The 21,485-nt window shown below is 45.8% G+C and overlaps 1 protein-coding gene across 2 annotated transcripts in view; it reads left to right on the top strand.

The window, feature by feature from the left end:
- Positions 1-3,638: 3,638 nt before the first annotated feature.
- bcl11aa (BAF chromatin remodeling complex subunit BCL11A a) overlaps positions 3,639-21,485 on the top strand; it is a 52,676-nt gene continuing 34,829 nt past the window's right edge. The window contains exons 1-2 of one of the 2 annotated variants that reach the window (XM_034609382.1): positions 3,639-4,460; positions 8,460-8,915. In XM_034609382.1, the coding sequence (XP_034465273.1) occupies positions 4,406-4,460; positions 8,460-8,915 (511 nt within the window). In that variant the 5' untranslated portion in view covers positions 3,639-4,405. Of the gene's footprint in view, positions 4,461-8,456; positions 8,916-21,485 lie in introns of both variants that reach the window. The other variant, XM_034609381.1, reaches the window with a different exon arrangement.

Raw genomic sequence — 21,485 nt, forward strand, 5'->3', positions numbered from 1 at the left:
TTCTTTGTTGTTAACAGATGGAGCGGGGTGTAGGGAGAGGTCAAGGTTACTGCTCTCGGATGTGCGCGTGTGTATGTGTGTGTGCGTGCGCAAAAGGGCCCCTTTAAGTGTGGGCACCAATTGGTGAGGGCATGGGCTCCTCTACTTGTTTCTCTGATGCACGCGGCTCACGTTCACAAGTCTGTTTCCCGAGACATGACGTGTCTATACAACTAAACTGCAGCAGTCAACACGTTTAACGTAACGCGGGCGACTGTTGCACCAGACACCACAAGTCTTTGGTTCAGGCAACAAGAAGCACCAGGGTTGTGGTTTAGGACGGAACTGTGAACATGTTCTGCATTAAACTGGATCTTTCAACAACCATAACCAAAGTGCAGTGAGAGTCTGAATCGAACCATAAAAAGGTTTAATATTACGTTATAGTCAGTTAAGTTTTAATATCGTAAGTATGAGTTCGGGAAGGAAGCAGGAAATAAATTCGTGACTTGTGAAAATATTTGCTGATTTGTTTCATATAAGGCGACTTGCCAAATTAAGAGCATTTCCTTATTGGGTCATTTGTAGTAGACATGAGTTAATCTTTCACCATCCAAACGCCACGGCCCGAAACCCATCGCTCTTTGTGCGTAAAAGGCTTCTGGAGACGTGCAGCTTTGGCAGTTTTGGTGCCAGGAGTTTTGCCACATGACGCCAGTTTTGCATCCTGTCAACAGACCACACGCCATAAAAGCTGAAAATAGACACCAAGTGTACGAGACAAAGTCCCAGTTCTTTCTGCTGAGCTGCTTTTAAAGCGCGGGCGCACCTCCGAACACTCCGCCGTGTCACCCAGCCTGTAAAGGCTTCTACTGTTACTGGGTCGGGTTGCATGGGCGCGGTGGCCGCCTGTTGCCATCCAGACACCAACGAGCCGCGCAGGACATCCCGAAGCCCGGGGAAGAAAGCGACCATTCTCCCGATTATACCCCTAAACACACCCTTTTCTCTCCAAAAGAACACCCAGGAAGTGAAGCTCACTGGGTTGTGGAAGTGTTTATGGGCAGCTCTTTAACGCGCGTTTATTACATGGATGAGAAGGGAGGATGTTTTTTTTCCATGTCTCCATCACTGGCACAATTTTGTGTAAATCTTCAAATCAGCGCAATGGCCCTACAATAACTTATTTTCATGCAAACACACAAGTGTCCAAATTAGGCAAATAAAATACACAAACCAACACAAAGTTCAACACAACGCTACCAACTGAAAAAAAGCTAACACATTTCTAAATCGATTCGCTGAAGCGCCACTTGGTTTCAACAAGTTTCCATTTGAAAACGTTTATTCTTCTCTGTATAATTTTACATCCTACGTCGGATGGAATCCCGTTAAATACTTGGCTTCTGAGCGCAGAGGAAATAAATGATACGGCTCGATAATAATAAAAGTTTATGTCCGGCCCTTTTACGCACGCAGGCTACTTCAAATGATTATGGGTGAAAGAATCCACACATCTATTTGCATGATCATTTTTCAATCGGCGTCATGATTAAAAAACACAACGAACGAGTGAAGAGTCGTTGGATCTTTGCGTAAAATTATATTAAATCACACACATTCTCTGTGAGCTTCCAACCCGGCGGCCGAACCTTGACGCATGCACGGGCACTAACGGGATAATCACCCCTCTGCGGGATAATCGCCGTGCACGCGCGCTCACACGCACACCCACACCTGAGCACACTGACACTCTGGGCTGCACACGGGTCCGTCTATAATAAGCCACGCAGCGAGTTGCAACCTGCAAAATATTTCACTCACTGGTCATGCATTTTTTCCTCCTTGACGCTGAACCTCCTCCTCCTTCTCCTCCACTCCTCCGGCTCTCTCTCTCCATTCTCTTCCTCTATGTCCCCCTCCCACACTCGCCACCCCCTCCTTCTTTTTTTTCCCTGTCTAGCCTCCCCCCTAACACCACCCCCACCCCCTCGGTATTAAGTGCGCGTCCTCTTCGGTCAGTGTGAGTAGCTGCAGGTCCTCGGAGCGCAGCCAGAGTCGCCGGAGCCGCCGGAGCCGCCGCAGCCGCCGCCGCAGCCGCGTCTCCTTCCCCGGGCTGCTGCTCACGCTGGAGCCGCCGCTGCTGCTGCAGGTGCCTGCTCGGACGAACTGTCCGTCTTCTCCTCCTCATATATCATATATCATCCCCTCCTCTGTCCCGCACCTCGTCCGCACAGCACCGGTGTGTCTCCCCATCACGCACCGTGTCCCTTCACTTCACGTGTGCGCTCTGAAACCCGCGGATCGCGTCGGGCTGCGCTGCGCCTCCGCCGTTTTAAGCCCCAGCGTCTTATATTACCAAACCCCCTTTATTACAAGAGTATTTACAATCTCTCCCCCCTCCTCTCCTCCTCCTCTTCTTCTTCTTCTTCCTCCTCCTTCTTCTCCTCTCCACCCCCCCTCACCATCAACACACACCCTCCCCTGTTACTGTATGCAGCCCGAACCTGAGGCACATCTGAAAGTTATTACACGGGGCGCATATGGGCCCGTGCACTCCCACGGTCTGCGATGTGGATTTCACGCAGACAGATACGGAGACAGACAGACAGACAGACAGACGGACAGACAGACGGACAGACAGACAGACAGACAGACAGACAGACAGACAGACAGACAGACAGAGAGGGGGCTCTGAACCCTACAGTGCAAAATGTAATCTGCCCCCATCGATCCATCGATCAAGACCCTTACTCATAAAACTGGTACAGTTTGCGCTCTTGATCGTGGAGTGACTCGATTTTAATTTCGGTCACAGAAGCTCGTGCTTATGAGTCAAGAACACACACGGATTCCTCCGGTTTCTTAAAATAACTTCAGACAACATGAAAACACAATGACACACTTCTGCTGAGTTGTGAGAAATTCATCGATTCTTTCAAGTAGAATGGCACAAATATTTTTTTCCTTACAGGCAAATCTTAAAAAGAAACCACGTTTATTATAAGGTTTAATGAATGTTTATAATTATACCGTATCTGAAGATATAATCTGGATCATGACAGTGATAAACTACAATAAACATGTATACATTTAACAGAATTCTCCCTGCCTTACGGGGCTGGGGTGTGATTATTACCTGAGTGCACCGCAGACCACACAGTGCATGTAAAGCATATGTGAAACCACCCAGGTTATAGCCTGTGCCTACATTGCTGTTGCTTGTTCGACCTGTCTGTCCTGTTCGCTGCAGCCGGAGAGTTTACAGCCCGCGCGCTCCTTCACTGTTAAACACGTGCATCTTCTCTCTCTCTCTTTCTCTCTCTGTCTCTTCAACATAGCCTTTATGCGCACGCGCTTTAAGGACACAAACACATTTACGCACACGCGCGCGTGCGTCCAGGTGAGCTTGTGCACAGCTTTGAGCGCTTTTCTCAGACTGAAACACGCGCACACAAACACACGCACACACACAAGCACACAAACACACACCCGAACACACACTCTTCTATGATCTGTAGTATATGCAGCGGTATTATATCCGCCCTCCAGTGCGCTCCTGTCCGCGGCATCTCTTGCCCTGTTTTGCGTCCACCTCTCTCTCTCTCTCTCTCTCTCTCTCTCTCTCTCTCTCTCTCTCTGCATATTGCTTTCATTAGACATCTCTGCCTCTCTCTCTCTCTCTCTCTCTCTCTCTCTCTCTCTCTCTCTCTCCCTCAAACACACACACTCCTCCCTCCCTCCAAATGCCTCTTGTCCGGCCCCCTGATCTCTGTGTCCATTGGCTTCCACCGTGTCTATTTCTCATGTCCATGCCCCCCCCCCTCCTCTCTCTCTCTCTCTCTCTCTCTCTCTCTCTCTCTCTCTCTCTCTCTAATGACCGTCCATTGGTGTTGTTATTGCGCGTCCCGTCCGTCCCTCCTCCCACTCCCACTCCCACTCCCACTCGGGTGCCTCGGCCCTGCCCATGTTTTTGTATGTCGGGTGTCCGTCCACCGCCTGACGTTCAAGTTCGCCCGGAACGTCACGTCCGTGCACTTGAACTTGCACGGCTCAGAGGGGAGGGGGTGAGGGGGGGGGGGGGGAGGGGAGGGGTGGTAGCGGGGGGGGGGGGCTTTTGCCATTTTTTCCATCTCTCTCCCCTTCTCTCTCTCTCTCTCTCCATCCACCTCTCTCTCACTCTCTCTCTCTTTTTTCCTCAGCTCTCCTTTCTCAAAAAAGCCATGACGGCGATCCCGCGATCCATCTTCGCCTCCGCGCCATCTTTGTGTTATTTCTAATTTATTTTTGTTTTTTATTTTTTTACATTTTGGTCTCGTGGATGTCAGAGGCGTTGGATGAAGATATTTTCTTGCCCCACCGGAGTCTCCTCTGTAACCCCGGCTCTCCCCGATGTGATCCGCGCTGAACGCCGCCGCCAGCAACCATGTCTCGCCGCAAGCAAGGCAAACCCCAGCACTTAAGCAAACGGGACTTCTCGCGTAAGTAGAGATGGAAAAGGAAAGAAACAAAATTGTCACATTTCTGGCTCCTTTTCATTGCACTCAGCAAACGGGGATGGGGGGTGGGGGGGAGCAGCAGCAGCGCAGGAGCTTGTGGACACCGGACGCTGCGCTCGGACCCGCGGTCAACTGGACTTAACACCGTGAAGAGAAAGTGCGACATCCTCGTGCGTAAAAAGCCGCTCGGAGATCCCCCTCTCGCAAGAGAGAGAAAAAAGTTTTGTGTGTCGGTTTGTACCTTCTCTGGTACACGGTGCGTTCAGAGGCTGTAACGTGCACTCGCTTGCTGTGGCTCCGGTGCCCCCCACGGTCGCCCCGGTCAGTGGAGACGCGCGGGGCTCCCGGTAGCAGAGCGCGTCCCCTCCGCGGAGGTTTCGTGGAGGATCGACCCCCTTCTCCTCACCCGTACCTCCCCCACCGGAATATTTGTCTGATAGTTGTGCAGGTTTCATCTGCTCCCTCCTTCTATTTTGGGATTATTTTCAAAAAAAACTAACAAACATACACACAACAACTTGGAGGTGGATGTTTGGATCGATGGGGGAAAAAGTGTTTTACAACTGCCCCCTCCTCTATCAGCAGCAGAGACAACACAGATCGATTTGTTTTACACACTTTTAAAAATTCCTCATGCCTCGTATGTAAAGGCATGTTTATTGTTTAGTTTAGATGAGAGCTTCTCTTCCTGAAACACTCCAGAGTCTGTGCAGCTCAGAGTAAGAGACACAGCAACAGGACAACAGAAAGCACAGTCCTGTTTTATACAACAGCACAAATTTAACTAAAGATTACGTTGCTTCTTGCACATGTAAGGTGAGACACAAATTCCAGGTAGTGTGCGGCTGCAGCATGTGAGGAGAAGCGATCGGATTCCAGCAAATGTTTAGTTGAGGATCCGTTTTTACGCACGGCGTTTCTCTTTCCACAAACTTTCAGTGTAATTATTTTAGTGAACTGGATTCATTGAGTCCCACGAGTGCAGATGAGTGTGTTTGGAAACTGCGGGGCGAGTGCCAAAGTGGCGTTTATCAGCGCACCATGTGTCGGTGCCGTGCGCCACTCCGGAGCGTTTCAGCGGCTCTGCAAGTGGCTCCAAACATAAGTCAAGAATATATTTGGGCATGATTACGCACCGTTGCTTGATCATGTTTCGATATGTTGACTAGCTGTCGCCTGTGTTTGCTTTGGAGAGAGAGTGAGTGTGTGTGTGTGACTGTGTGGGTGTGTATGGGTGTGTGTGAGTGTGTGTGTGTGTGTGTGTGTGGCAGCGGCTGGGTGACAGCTCAGTCACCATGGCCATGAGCCGTCGCTAGGAGGCAGAGCGCGATCAGAAAACCCAGCGCTGAACTTGAACCTGATCAGTTTCACCGCAACCCCTATCTACACGGGCTGCTATTTGGCGATCTCCTCAGAATAAAGGGAGAGTGCACGAGAGACAGGACACGGGGGAGGCGGGGGAGTCAGGGGGAGGGTTGAGGGGGACCCCATCGCCAAATTTACAATTCCTCTTTAATTACTTTAAAATCCACTTTTCCTCTCACAGTGTTTCCCTTTTTGTTCATCACATCTCAACAACATGCAGGCGGCAAATCAGCATATGCATCTTCACTGTAATATTCCTTCAGACCTCGCCTTTCACCCCCCCCCCCCCCCCCCCCCTCCCATTAAACCTTACACCACACGCGCACACACTCACACACGTACACAACCACACGCGCCACACACATTTCATTTTGCATATAGATTCACATTTGTTACCAGTGGAGCTCAGATTTCCGGCCTGTCTCTCTCAAGCAAACATCCAGCCCTGATTATTTCTTCTTTTCTTCTTTTTTTATCGTCCCATATTTTCATTCTCTACATTTCTTGCAATTCTACGTTTTCATGACATAATTTTACATCTCCTACATCTCCATGATATGGATGAATATAAGTAGTAATCAGTGTTTTCCAATGTTACATTTCCTCCTCCACAATAATTTATATTATGGATGATTTCCATATTTCGACACAATGGACATAAATTGCAGATGTCAGTTTCAGGGAGTGCAGCTGCTAAGTTTTCTAGTTGTGTATTTCTTAGAGTTCCCATCGTCAGGTGCAACATTTAACAAACTGTTTGATAAAATCATTTCTAATTGAGAGTACATTTACACCTTTTAGTTTTATTCTCTCTCCTTCAGGAAATGTGATTAGTATCTCATGTGCTGATGTGTGAATTGAGTGCAGACACACAATCCGTCATTATTCCATTTAGCTGCACTGCCTTAAAAATAGATACAAATAAGAGATTTATACGTGTTCCACTTTTCATTTGAACTTTGTGCATGAAAAGCTGCTTTGTATTTTTTTTTTTAAAAACATATTTAGCAACAAAATGTTTTATCAAACCCTGGATATCCGCTTGTCAGCTCAACTGTAAAAGTGAGGGGCTCATGCAGCTTTCTTTAATTATTTCTTCTTGTTTTATTTTGCGAATTTAATGCCCCCTGTGTGGCGTTGTGTTGACCTGAAGTTAAATCAAAGTGGAGAGGGGTACGGGAGGAGGAAGGGGAGATGGGTGGGTGGTGGTGGTGGTGGAGTTGGTGCAAGCCAGGAATTTATCACGTTATCTCCATGTCCCAGTTTGCGCACAGATGTCGCGCAGGATTGCAGCGTTCAAGTGATATTTCCTTGAGGGGATGTCGTCCAAATTCAGACGCTATCTCCCCCTTTCTTTCTCTTGTTTCTCTCTCTCTCTAGCTCTCTGTCTCTCTCTCTCTCTCCCTCTCTTTCTCTCTCTCTCTCTCCCTCTCACACACACACACGCGCTCACACACACACTTGCACATTCCCCCACACACACACTTTGTTACACATGCATGCACCGGAAACCCCATCCCCTTTTATCAGACAAAATCTGTACCAATCACCCAGACGGTGAAAATTAAAATCTATTTTTTGATTCTCAGTGGTTTTAAGTTCATTAAAATGTGAAATTGGCTGCTGAGTAAAGAAGGTCAACATGCATTAGGCGGCTAGCGCAGAGTCAGACTCTTCACCTTGGACTGGAAGATTTTCCTTAAAAGAGGGACAGTGAATTATGTTCTCCCGTTTCACTCGTCTAATTCAGCGGCCCGCTCTGTTCACACTCATCTTCCTCCACTGAGCCTGACAAAAGGCTCCTTAAAAAAGTAGTCAGGAGTTAATCCGGCCTCGGAGGGGTGAGGAATCGGGTTGAACAGCTCATTTTGGGGGCGATTTCCCGCTGTACAAGCAGCTGGTATCCAAGAACTATAAGTCGGGCACATGTAAGTGAGAGCGGGGGAAGAGTTTTTCTTCTCCCTGACACACGCTCTCTGTTCCGCCTGCATTCTCTCCCCTTCATCCCAGCACATGTGTTGGACATGTTTGTGACAGTTTCCCTTCTGCTGATTACAGGATCAAACCCTGTACAAACAAGGTCAGGGAAGTGAAGCTCATCCTTATAGTTAGTGTTTTGGTGAACGCTGTGTGGAACCATCATTTTCTAAGTTTCCCCTGTCATTGGGTATGGAATTGTTATCTTTGATGAATCTGATTTGAGCTTTGCAGCTATTCAGGATATTATTTCCCACCATTTATTCTTATGATGTGTGTTCCAGATCTGTTTGCATTGTAATCATTTTTCCTGCATTACATGCATTTCTATCATTACAAGGCACATTTTCTCACCCCCTTATTGTGTGTACCACATGGCAGGCTTTCATTTAGCTCAGCCTCTTAAGTCTCATCCTCTGAGAGACAGAATCAGACTCTTCCTTGTCATCCATTCCCTCAAATACTTTTAACAATAGGTTTCAATTACAGAAGAGAAATAGAAAATATAAACATGTTGTTTTTTTCTGCTTAGAGTAAGTGTCACCTTCTCATTTACTGTTTTTTGAAATCTCTCTTTTCTCTCACCCTCCCATCTTCTTCCTCCTCTCTGCTCGTTCCCCCCCTCTGCCTCACCAGCAGCCGAGCCCCTCTCCGCGGCCATCGTCTCATCGGAGGAGCTGTCGGAGCGCTGCTCGGTTCTCTCTGAGGAGAGTGGCAGCCTCAACGGGCATCACCCGGTCTCGACCGTGGGCCGGCTAACCCGGCTGAGTCATGACGCTCACCCGACTCTGGAGCAGGACCTGCTGACCTGCGGCCAATGCCAGGCCACCTTCCCCCTGGCGGACATCCTGCTCTTCATTGAGCACAAGAGGAAGCGATGCCATGGGCCACCCTGCCTGGCTGTGGGCCGTGGGCTGGACAAGCCCCCCTCGCCCTCCCCAGGCCTGGCCCTCACCCCGTCCCCTGCCATGAATTCCCTGCGCAATCGCAGTCGCAGGCCTGTGGAAGTGGGCGTCCAGGCCACGCTGGCAGACGATGACGATGACCGGTTCTTGTTGCCCAGAGGGATTTGTCCGAAACAGGAGCCCCTCCCAGGTAATAATGCTGCTCTCACACCTGCCAACACACTGATCACCTCTGGCTGGATTTTTACAACAACTGCTGCACAAAGAAGCAGCAGCTTTACTGAAGCAAGGGCTGTCAGATGTGTATCTGCTTATGTGGAGTAAATTCAGATTAGAATCTGACAGAACAAAGACAGAGATGATAAGTAGTGCAGTCTTTCCCTCAAACATTTTCTGAAATGTTACTAGTCCCGGCATAAACCTTCTCCTGCAGCTTGGAAGAAGCATTCAGGGTCCAGATTCTTTTTTTCTTATCGGCACATTGTCATTTTGGTCGTACGTGTTGCAATGGATGGCTGGACGTTTGTGGTTGTGTGTGTTTTTTTACAATGTCAGGCCCTTGCTGTTGTATCCCTGATGCATTGTGTGTACGTGCGTTGTTGTCCGACAAGCCAGCGTAGTCTGCAGTCTAGCATACATGTTGCCTACGAGTGTTCCTCCATGCCTTGTGGGGGCTGTAGTCGTCTGAGAATGTTTTTGGTGGAACACACAAATGCCAATCCTGGTTATGGCAAGAAATGGGATTGGCTGAGATTTGCTTGAGGGTGGGTGTTGTCAGACAAACAACAACAAAGGGACGTCACAGGTGGGGAGGAAACCCACGAGAATACGCCTCTGTTCTCTTTCAGAGATGACACAAAACCACACACACTGGTTTGATTTAGGATAGCTGTCTCTGTCTGTCTGTCTGTGTGTGTGTGTGTGTGTGTGTGTGTGTCTGTGTGTGTGTGTCTGTATTGTCTTTTTGTGTACTGACTCATGTAGAGGGGAGTGTGTACGTGTGAGTGAGAGAGAGCGAGAGCGAGAGAGAGTGTAAGAAAATATAACGGACCCAACTTTGACCCGATTCAATGAATTCAATGCAGATACTGTGTGTGAGGGTGTAAGTCTTTGTGTGTGTTTGAGTGTGTGCGTGGGAGAGAGTGTTTGTGCGTGTGTGTGTTCTCCCAGTTTGCCCAGTTTCGCCCTTTTGACCATGGTGACCAAATCCCACATGCAAAGAGACACGGGTGACCTTGACTTTGTGGTATAACTGGTCAGTGTTTTAGTGCAGTTGGAGATGTTTGTGTGAGTGAGTGTGTGTGTGTGTGTGTGTTTGTGTGCGTGTGAGTGTGTGTGTGTAGATGCAGGGGTATCACTAGAACTGGTTGAAGGAGTGTTTTTGTGTGTGACTTTCAGTCTGGGGAGTAACTGTAGCCTCTTCCTGGGATTGGGTGCGCAGAATGTGTGTGTGTGCGCGTACGAATGTGTGTGTGTGTGTGAGTGTGTGTGTGTGTGTGTGTGCGAGTCTCTCTCTCATGTGGCCCTACCAGATGTGTCCCGCTCTCGGTGTGGTTTCCCCCCCCTTCCACTGCCACATCTTACCCAACTAAATGCAGCCCAGCTCTCCATCTCTCTCATTCTTTTCCTTCTCTGACTTTATCTTCAAACCAAATTTCATAGGTAAAATACACGGATTTAATTCCAACTCTTCCCTTCCGTCGCGAGAATCGTCCGAGAGGAGCGAGGGAAAAGCCAGTTTTAGTTTTGCTCACGGAGGGAAAGTCATTTATTTAAAGCGTCTTAACACCACTAATTATTTGTTGCAGTGCCATTCTTTTTTTCTTCCTTGTGAATTTTAATTAGCAGTAGTTTTTAGTGGCGGGCTGCCTGTACTAAATTAGCTGTTACAGAGTGAGAGGAGGGGGGGGGGGGGGGCGAGAGAAATAGAGCAGCAGAAACACACGAGCAAAACACACTATTTATCACTTAGCTTGTTGAACGCAGCTCAGGAATCATAAATGTTGTAGTTTGTTTTCCATTTTGTCTTTATGCGTAAGTGGAAATAAGCACAGTGAGCTGCAGGAAGCCTCGCCGATCATTTCAGATTCCAGTTCCCACTATTAAAATCTACAGTTACAGGAAGGGAAGACGAGGAAAATGGTTCTCAATTAAAGATGTTTTTGACCTTTGACCTTTGTCTCTCGGGAGACACTATGCGTCAGCTGGAAGGAGTTAATGCAACTTGAGAGCGTGCATCTTTTTTAAAAGTCAAACCTGCTTGTCTCTCTCTGCTGCGATTATATGTTTCAGCACACACCCACACCCCTACACACACACACACACACACACACACACACACACACACACACACACACACACACACACACACACACACACACACACTCTCACTCTCAGACACTCACCAGCTAAACTGGGTTATTAGAGCGATTTACATCATAATACAGGCGTCTGGCTGCTTCAATAGCGTTGTGTGTGGGAACGTCTTGGTAGGAACAGCTGTACACTCAGACAGGAGAAGAAAACAGGGCCGCAGCGTTATATATCTTGTCCGACGTTGACGTCAAGCTGAGCAGCAGACAGACCGAGTGTTATTAAATGTTTGCTGTTTGAGACGTTCAGCCCGACAAGGAAAAAAAGGAGCAGATCTTAAACTGTCCATCTGCGCAATGAATTCATCGTTTTATTTACGTCCCGTCCCCTGTAAAGCGATGCTGCCTTTGGATGGTCTCTCGGCCGCTGGACACACACCAGCACAAACACAACCTCACCTCCTGAATTTACGCAACATGTTAATTCTGGTAGCCGATAATTAAAGCCAGTATTTTCCCCCTCCTCCTCCTTCTCCTCCTCCTCCTCCACCGCATCGACCCCAGCTTTCATCCTAATTGACCCCAAACTGTCACGGTGAAGTAAATATGTGAAAGACATAAAAAAAATAAATCTGCTGGAATTTCAGTTGCGATTAAAACCGTCCAGAAGCATTCCTAATCACAAAAAAAGGAGCAGAGGGAAGAATGTGTGTTTGAGTGTGTGCGTGTTTCTTATTTATAAATGCCTTGCATGGTGTGTGTCTCGTAGCTTTTCCTCACAGTGTGTGAGGCCTCAGCCACTCAGCCAGTGAGATGCACTTAAAGAATGTATGGAATATTTAGAAAATTCATCAGTTCATGCCTCTATTTTTTTTTTACCCCATAGACATTACATATGCATGTTTATAATACATTGTCCTAGTAACATTATTTCTTTTGGGGTTAGGTTTTAATGTCAGTGTTCAATCTCTAGTGATTTTAATCGGTAAAAATATCTCACCCCAACGCATAATTTTCAATTCCTCCTAAATTTCGAGGGATTTACTTACTAATCCTGATAATAATTATGATAACAATAATACGAATAATTAAACATGACTTCTTTGAATAACCCAGGGAGTATTTTTCAGCTCATGTTGCAGGAAATCGGACATCTCATCCTTCATCTCGACAAATGTCGCCTGTTTTTTTCCCTGAATGCATCTGCCTGTGTAATGTGATGGCTGTGTGTGTGTGTGTGTGTGTGGCTGTTTGTTGTGAAATGTGTATCAGCGTTTATGGTCAGGGGGCTGCAGAGCTGCTCCGGCTGCTGCGAGGCTCAGAGGAACACAAAGCGTTGGACTTGTGCCGGATCGCTGCTATTTACATATCAAACAGCTCCGATCGAGGGAGCCGAGACATTACCTGTGTGTGTGTGTGTGTGTGTGTGTGTGTGTGTGTGTGTGTGTGTGTGTGTGTGTGTGTGTGCCTGAGAGAGAGCACTGTACAGGCAAAATGCCGATCAGCCATGCAAAAAGGAAGCATACCCGCCCACACACACACACACACAGACACACACACATGGTTAGTACTCTCTCTCTTGCCCATTTATTCTATTAATCCCTGACTGAGATGAAAATTCTGATTATAATCCCCGAGGCGCCCCTCATTCAGAAACAGCATCACTAATGTATGTCTCAAAAGAGAGAGGTTTGCATGTGTGTGTGTGTGTGTGTGTGTGTGAATGGCCATCTCCCTCTCCCTCTTTTCCTTTTAAAACGAAAAGTGGATGTGATTTAAAAAAAAAAAAAAATCTTGGCTTGAAAATTGAAAATTTAGAATTAATTCTCTGTGGATTACTTCCAGAGCACATGCGATCTCTGCTGTCCAGTTTGCCGCCTGATTTCTCATAATTAGCATCAAGAATTTAATCCTGTCCTCTGTGGAAAAATCAGCGATAATATGTGTGTTAATGAGCTGAAATTGATATGCGGCCAGTGCACGCGATTATTCATCTTATTGACCAGTGATTTGCGATAAACTCTAAATTAGCCCACCAATATTAGCTCATTACCAGAGATGTTATCGATGCTTGTATGTGATGACAAATCCAGACATTTCTTGGGAGTCTTTTTTTTATCAGCCGCACTTTTTTTCTGTCCCTAAAATATCTGGTTTCCACTCCCTCGTTCGTCGGGTCATTCCACTGAAGAGTGGTCCTGGCTTTGAGCCTCATTGTTAGTCTATGATCTAGTGATTAGCAATTAGCTTATCATCATTGGCTAATGCCACGCACCTCAATACACATTAGTGCATTTTTAACACCGGTTTATTGTCTGGCTCGGTGTCAGATCTCTCTCTGTCTCTCTATCTCATGTCTCTTCTCTCCCTCATCTCCTTTTTTTTTTTTCATTTTCTCTTTTGGCTCACATGTCTGTCTCTCTCTCTCTCTCTCTCTCTCTCTCTCTCTCTCTCTCTCTCTCTCGCTCTCTCTCTCCCACTGCAACATTAGCAGTCAATGCAAATCCGGGACAGCCGGTTCATACTGAGTCAATTACAGTATGTTTGGTATGCGTGCTTTCATGCTGTAGCACATCCCGACCAGCCTACAAAGAGATTTCACACACTGGCTGCCATTACTAATCTATTGTTGCTCTCCCTTTTTCTGTCTGTCTCCCTTTTTTTCCCCCCAACGTGTAAGATTTTATTTAGTGGACTCAAGTGCAGCATTTGAACTCTTGCGTTTCTCCCAGAGCGCGCCGACAATCTGACTGCGTTGGCATTTTGACGGAGCTTTGCCGAATGTAAACACCATCCTTTGTGTTGAGAAATATCAGTGGCTGGATAACAAATTCAGCCGGCCGCAGGAATGACTGGAGAAGCTAATAATCTGTCACCAAGGCCAATGTTTTATATTCTGCGCTCGGAAAAAAAAACGGAAAAAGAAACAAACCCTCTGTGAGCTGCGTATCGGCAAAACTGTTGATTACTGTGTTCGTTTGCAAAGAAACTCCCTGCTGACAAAATTTGGGGATAGTATTAAAAAAGTGTTTTGTATCGTTGAGAATAGAATGTGGACTTCACCTATGTGAGTTCAAACCTGCTTTTCTCTAACTTGTGCTGGGGGAAGTCCAGACCTGTTATCCTGTTTGTGATGTAATGCTCACGGCACACACATACACACACACACACACACACACACACACACACACACACACACACACACACACACACTCACACTCACACACACACTCGTAGTAGAGCAGCAGCATTGAAAAGCTAAATTGAAATGTGGTCCTTTTTTTCCGTCTTGGTTCTTCCCTCCTTCAGTAATTGAATATTGCACTTTGATAAAGTTACGAGGGCCCACGAGAGGCAGCCTGAAAAAGGAATCGTCAAAAATCAAAGCAGGAGAAAGTGATATATCCCGTCCCTTGGTCCTGATCATAGGTCGAGCTTCACAAACGATGCATCCTACATTTCCCATAATGCAGCTAATATATTCTTTTAATCCTCCTCGTCCCGTGAAGGCCTACATCTTTAAAACTCTGCAGCCTCAGACTTCATTTTCTCGGACTTAACAAAGCTCCTCCATAGCCACAGAAGACTATATACCACTCTTTTGTCAGGCGTAGTAGAATGAACACAGACGAGTAAACTGATCTTTTATCGGAGAATCCTCTTAAAATTAGTCTGAGCTGACCTAGGAACTGCTGATGTGCCTCTGGGCAAGACAATGGAGAGGATCAGAGCTATTGACCTTTAATGAGACTGTTGACCTTTCTGTGCAGAGGGGTAGAGTAGAGGAAAGAGAGTTTCCCCGTGGAAACAGTTCCTCCAGCCTAAATGACCATGTAGGTAGTTAATCCCTGACCTCAGATACGACCCAGCGGAGAGAACCTGCGGCTGGTGCAGCAGACACGAGGTTAAGATTATGGAATGGTCTCGGTTTGGTTAGATTTCGGCACAAAAACTACTCGGTTAGGTAATGGAGAAACACACGTCAGTCTGCTGTGTGAAATTCATCCGCCTCACATGACTGTCGGTTTAGAAACATAGACCTCGTCACTCCTCTGTCATCTGACTTCCTGATGCAGTCATAATTATGGAGCTGTTTTTCTGGAGAAAATAGTCTCCCTGTGGTGATCAATAGACTCACCCTTTTATTTTAGCGGCTGGATGGTAACAGCAAATTATTTCTGTCCCCACATTGTTTAATTTTTTTCCCCGTGTGAATCACACTAATCACTGAGCAAATGATTTCATATGGATTAATGTCACAAAATAGATGCTATTATCACTGTGTGACAAGTGTTTTCTCTGCGAAACCGCCTGGTGACACAGGAAGTGATGCATTTTACATTTTCAGTGGGTTTGGAATGAACAGAGGAGGAGCGGGGCATGAGAAAATGGACTTCCTTTTTACTCTATTTACTGTCTGCCTCTCTGTGTGGAGTGAGGAAATCGCGTTCAATAGACCCTCACATTATTATGTTCGTGATTTGATCAGGTTTGACAATGAAAATGATATCAATCAAGGCAGAAAAGGATTTAATATTGATAAACGTTACAAAATGCAAACTTTTTAAAACGGAATCTGACGAGTCTTTCTCAGACAAATACCCTGGTTGCGCGGCGGTGGTTTTGCATGCATGGAGAGTTTGGAATAAATAGAAGACGAGCAAAGGCACGGGCAGCAATCACCATCACCACCTCCACCACGGATGAGCAGACAACAACAACAACATCAAAGGGCAAAAAAAAAAAGGGAAAAAAAAATATCCAAGGGAAAGACATCACGCTGCCCACACGCTTTGATTGACAGCTAGTCCCTGGGAAGTGCGGCACAAACACGCCACGGCGACGACGACCGAAGATGGAGACGGATCTGTAGAAAACAAAAGATCTCCCAGGCTGCAGCGGTCGGCAAAGCATCCCGACACAATGACAACAGCAGAGAACAATAAGACATTAAAACAGCCATGTGTTATTTCCCTGTTTGCACTATTTACAGCGGCGGCAGTGTGTAGGGTGATGTGTGTGTGACGTCAAGCGGACTACTGTACGCGCTCGGTGATGGAGGACTGTTTATTGATCTGGCTCTTTGTGTTTATGCGAGTGATTCGACATCCACGCTACATTTACTCCTTGGTGGTGAGAGGGAAAGCTGCTGTTTTTGGCTCCCTCGCTGTTCGCTGTGTGTGAGTGTTTATTCCTGTGACACACACACACACACACACACACACACACACACACACACACACACACACACACACACACACACACACACACACACTGGTCTGCTCATGGGGTGCACGTGTAACTCAACTCTCTTATTATGTTGAAGGCCTGTTCATAAAACTGTTTATACTCTACAAAGCTTATTTATATAGGCCATTGGATTACAGACTAGCTCGACACACACACACACACACACACACGCATGCACGCACGCACACACACACACACACACACACACACACACACACACACACACACACACACACACACACACACACACACACACACAAATATGTTCAAGTCCCACTGGCTTGAACTGTCCATTCATCAGTCTCTTTTTATGCACCTGCCATTACAACATGCCTACATAGATGTCATATGTATGTATGTGTATGTATGTTTGTTTATATTTTGGTTTTGTGTGTGTGTGTGTGTGTGTGTGTGTGTGTGTGTGTGTGTGTGTGTGTGTGTGTGTGTGTGTGTGTGCTGGCATTGTGTGCTGGCATTGTGGATGCATGCAGGACATCCGCTGGTTAAGTGTGCCAGGGCTGAGCTGGCAGTGTGTGTGTGTGTGTGTGTGTGTGTGTGTGTGTGTGTGTGTGTGTGTGTGTGTGTGTGTGTGTGTGTGTGTGTGTGTGTGTGTGTGTGTGTGTGTGTGTGTGTGTGTGTGTGTGTGTGTGTGTGTGTGTGTGTGTGTGTGTGTGTGTGTGTGTGTGTGTGTGTGTGTGGCCAGTATGTGTAGAGGGGCCTGGCTCCTTGCTCTGGTTTCATGTTTCCCGTTTGGCTGAACTACTACTACAACTGGAAACACACACACGCTGCGAGTGTGTGTGTTGATAAAGTAGAGTAGATACCGTGTATGAGTGAGTCGAAGTCTTTTATTTTGGCATGGTGAGGGTCTTCCTCTCCCTCCCAACACCTTGCATCCTTCTGCTCAGCAAATGAAAAGTATCTTTTGTGCCAAATTAAGTCTAATACATCCTCAAAGCAGGATAACATATGTAATTCCTATGATCTCAGGCAGGACGTTTTTTTTTTTCCAACATACGGCTCATTGCAAACAGACCAGACAACCCTGACCACATCTCACATGTGATTATTCCTGGATATTATAGCGTTCTATGATATTAAATTCAGTGTCTCTGAGATTTGGACTCTCAGTTGGACAAAACCAATCTGAAAACGTCAACTTGAGCTGTGGGAGGCTTTGATGACCCTTCTCACCATTTCCTGATACTTAATAGACCAACAATCAGTCAATCAAGGAAATAGTCATGTAAACCAGAAATGATTTTTCTCTTTGCTGATGAAAGGTGACATTTGAAAATCAGTTTACCACATAATGTCTCTTTGTCTTTTCTTGCTCTCACACTGTGTGTGTGGGTGTGTGTGTGTGCGTGTGTGTGTGTGTGTTTGTCTGTGCCTATGTGAGTGTGTGTCTATGACAATGCTGATAATGTGGTTTCTTGTGCTGCAGTCTTTGGCACAGTAGTTCCTAACCTGAGGTGTGGACCCCAGAGAGGCACTAAACACACACAGTACTCACAAAGATGCACCAGTACACAACCGTGCATGTGCACAACCTACAAAAGTGACAAGACGATTAATAAGATTAAAAAAAAGAAGCAGATTTCTACTTCACCAAATCATGTTTCTTTATTTAGTTTTGTTTCATTGAGAATAAATGACCATCTGAAATGGGTTCAACTAAAAGCAGAGGAAATGATCACTCATAACTAATAAACATAGGCCTTTATAAAACTGGTGATGGGGTTGTTGGTGGAAACCAAAGCAAAAAAAAGTGGGAACCACTGGTGTGTGGAATTATTTTGATCCGGCTTCAATATAGCATCGCATTTTTAGTACTTTCATCACATCCTGACACCGGTGTTTTCAATTTGCAGGCGACATTTCCTGTTATATATATATATAAATATTTATATACAGCACATATATATATATATATATATACACACTTCTGTAATTAAAACTACTTAATCTCATGATGTCACAAATATCTGCTATGCCCAACCCCATAATTACACTGTTCCGTCTGCAGATGCCGAGGAATACACTGTTTAATAATTCCTTTAAAAAAATTACACGCATAAATACATACACACACACACACACACACACACACACACACCCATCGGCAGCAGCAGCACTGACTTTTCTCGATAATTTGCGGAGGCTCATTTGAATTTTAAGCGCTACTTTAATCTTCAAAGCTCAAACAGCTTTATGAATATGCATGCAGTGGGCAGACTTTAGTTCATTACCTAGTTGTAAATTCTAATGACCATTAGGCCCTCACAGTAATTGCCAATTGTTTTGCATTTTTGATTGGCCTATTACCATGCGCATTCGTGGCGCACATCAGCTACGCTTGTCAGAGCCGGCATGTCAAGGGGTGTTTGTGTGTGTGTGTGTGTGAATATGTGTGCGTGTGTGTTTTCTCATTTGTGCCTTGGGTGAGAGATATGTCTGTGTGTGTGTGTGTGTGTGCGCTTTATAAATGAAAGTTGCATTTTTTTCTTTAATTGTGTGAAGACTTGAGAGCCGAGCCAGAGATTGGACATATTTAATTTACATGATGTCTTGTCTGTTCACTCATTACACTGCTTGTCACAAACACATACACACACACACATGCACGCAAACACACATGCACACACAAAACCTACCAAATGCAAACCATCTGGCCCTGTCCTGTGCATGTCGGTCTTGACATGGTAAAATGATTTCTCAATGCCCATCTCTCTGTGTCTCTGTGTCTCTCTCTCCATCAGCCTGTTCATTTTTGGTGCAACACTCCCCCTTCCGCACACATACACAAACGTACACACCACACTTTCTGTTTCTCCTTGAACAAACAGATGTCAGCTACGTCTCTTTTCTCTGTCCCCGTCCCTCCCTAACTCTATCTAAGGCTGCCATTTTGGAGACAGTGATTCGTCCTCCTAAGTGAGTTTCTCTGTAAACATGAATGAGAACTCAGAAAAAAACGGGGTGGTAGAGGGTGGGAGTGGGGGGGGGGGGGGGGGGGGGGGGGGGATGAAAATGAATTCCATTGTTGTGTCCTCTGCAGAAAAATCGCCGCACACACAAAAAATAGGCACCTGTGCGTGAACGCTCACTTACGGACACACACCTTGTGCTGCCTTTGTACTCCAAAACCGGGCCGTTCTGACACCGTTTTTTGTAATGGGAAGACAAAAGAAGAAAGTCAACAAAATAAATTAAATTTCAGCTAATAACGATGCTGGACAATTAAAAATAAAAACGAGAACAAAGATGGGGAAGCAGCGGTAACAAACAAGAACAACTGGTGCAGGCACCAATTTTTATGTTTTCTTCTTCAGTTCCCTTTGTTGCTTTTATCCTCATCTCTTCACCCTCCCTTTCCTCTGACAGACCCCCCCCCCCCCCAACCCCCCAACCCCAAGACACACACATACACACACGTTTGTCTCCTTCCTCACATCTTCCGCAGTTTGTGTACAAGCGCTGTGAGGGAGATATGTGAACCTTCATAGCGATGAAAAGGAATTCTTAATTGCCCAGAAATAAGCAATGTTACAAATGGCGGTGTAATGGACGTAGCCGAGTGGAAGGAGCGCGTGCAGTGTGTGTGTGTGTGTGTGTGTGTGTGTGTGTGTGTGTGTGTGTGTGTGTGTTTTGAGGGGTTGTCTCCGGTGGGAATCACAGGGCCCGTTTCCTGAGGTCTCTTTTACCCTCTCTACGCACACACACACACACACACACACACACACACACACACACACACACACACACACACACACACACACACACACACACCCTATATACCTCTGGCTGCTGTTACTCACTTCAAAGTTGTTAATATTCAACTGGGAAACTGTATCCAGAGCACAGCTAAATTATTAAGTGTATGAACTTTTTCGGCAGTAAGATGAACTGATGGGCCACATCTATGAGATCCTCCTCTTCTTCATGTGTGTGTGTAAGTATGTCTGTGTGTGTGTGTGTGTGTGTACATGCCCTCTCCTCTTGCCCGATGCTTGGTCTTTGGCCAAGGGCATGCATAATTGATCCTGTGCCCGCTATCATTTTCTTGATGTAATTGCCCCAGTAAGATATGATGAAATCTAATGGATAATTTATCTCCCTAAAATGGATAAAGAACTGCTAAAATGTACTTAATAGGCGTTGTGTGTGTGTGTGTGTGTGTGTGTGTGTGTGTGTGTGTGTGTGTGTGTGTGTGTGTGTGTGTGTGTGTGTTTATAAATACATTAATATGCATAAAATATTGCAGGTGTGTGGTCAGTCTAAGATGGTTGCCTTGTCGTTATGAATTTTATTATCTTTGCCTATTTTTACTGATGAAATTAACTATGATAATGTAGAGTTATAATTTATATCATTGCTTGTGCATGAAAAGTAAACAATAATATGTGTTTTAAATGAAATAAATACATTTGAATACATCAATGCTTTAATGGGCGGCTGTGGCTCAGCGGTTAGGGCCAGTCTTTGCCATTCCGAATGCGGAAGTGTCCTCGGGCAAGATACTGAACCCCAAAATATGTGAAGGTTGCTGCACATAGTTGCACTGTATGAATGTGTGTGAATGTTAAACTGTAAAGTGCTTGGAGTGCTCATCAAGAGTCTCCTATTTAGATTTAAAGCTGAGCTCTGAACGTCATCAGTAAGAAAATCAACTATGTCTTTAAGTCAGTGTGAAAAACCTTCACGAGTCTTGAGAGTCTGTCAAATTCCACCAACCTGTACAGCAACAACACAATTATTTAAGTGAAGCTGGAATGACAAAGTCACCCTCAACCTTTCCTCGGCTCACAAGCCAAACATTTAAAGGAATTAAGACATAGTTTATCATGTTTAATAAAGGCCGAAGAGTGAGAGACACTGGGATTCCTTGAACTTTTGTCCTGCCACAAATAATCCAGGATCAAATTGTGTGAGTGGGTTTGGAATGACAAGTAAAGAAAGTAAGAAAAAAAATAGAAAGAAAGACAGTGCTGCACTTTTTCTTTGTAAGGCAGATGTGTTTCAGCATGTTCTGGACTGTAGTTAACACTGCTTATCACACCCACACCCACACACCCACACACACACCCACACACACACACACACACACACACACACACACACACACACACACACACACACACACACAAACAAGCGTTTTCATCTCCCATAATTTAATGGGACCTCAGCTCACTTTT

The sequence above is a fragment of the Hippoglossus hippoglossus genome, chromosome 15 (genome assembly GCF_009819705.1).
Source record: "Hippoglossus hippoglossus isolate fHipHip1 chromosome 15, fHipHip1.pri, whole genome shotgun sequence".
In the NCBI taxonomy this organism is placed as follows: Eukaryota; Metazoa; Chordata; class Actinopteri; order Pleuronectiformes; family Pleuronectidae; genus Hippoglossus; species Hippoglossus hippoglossus.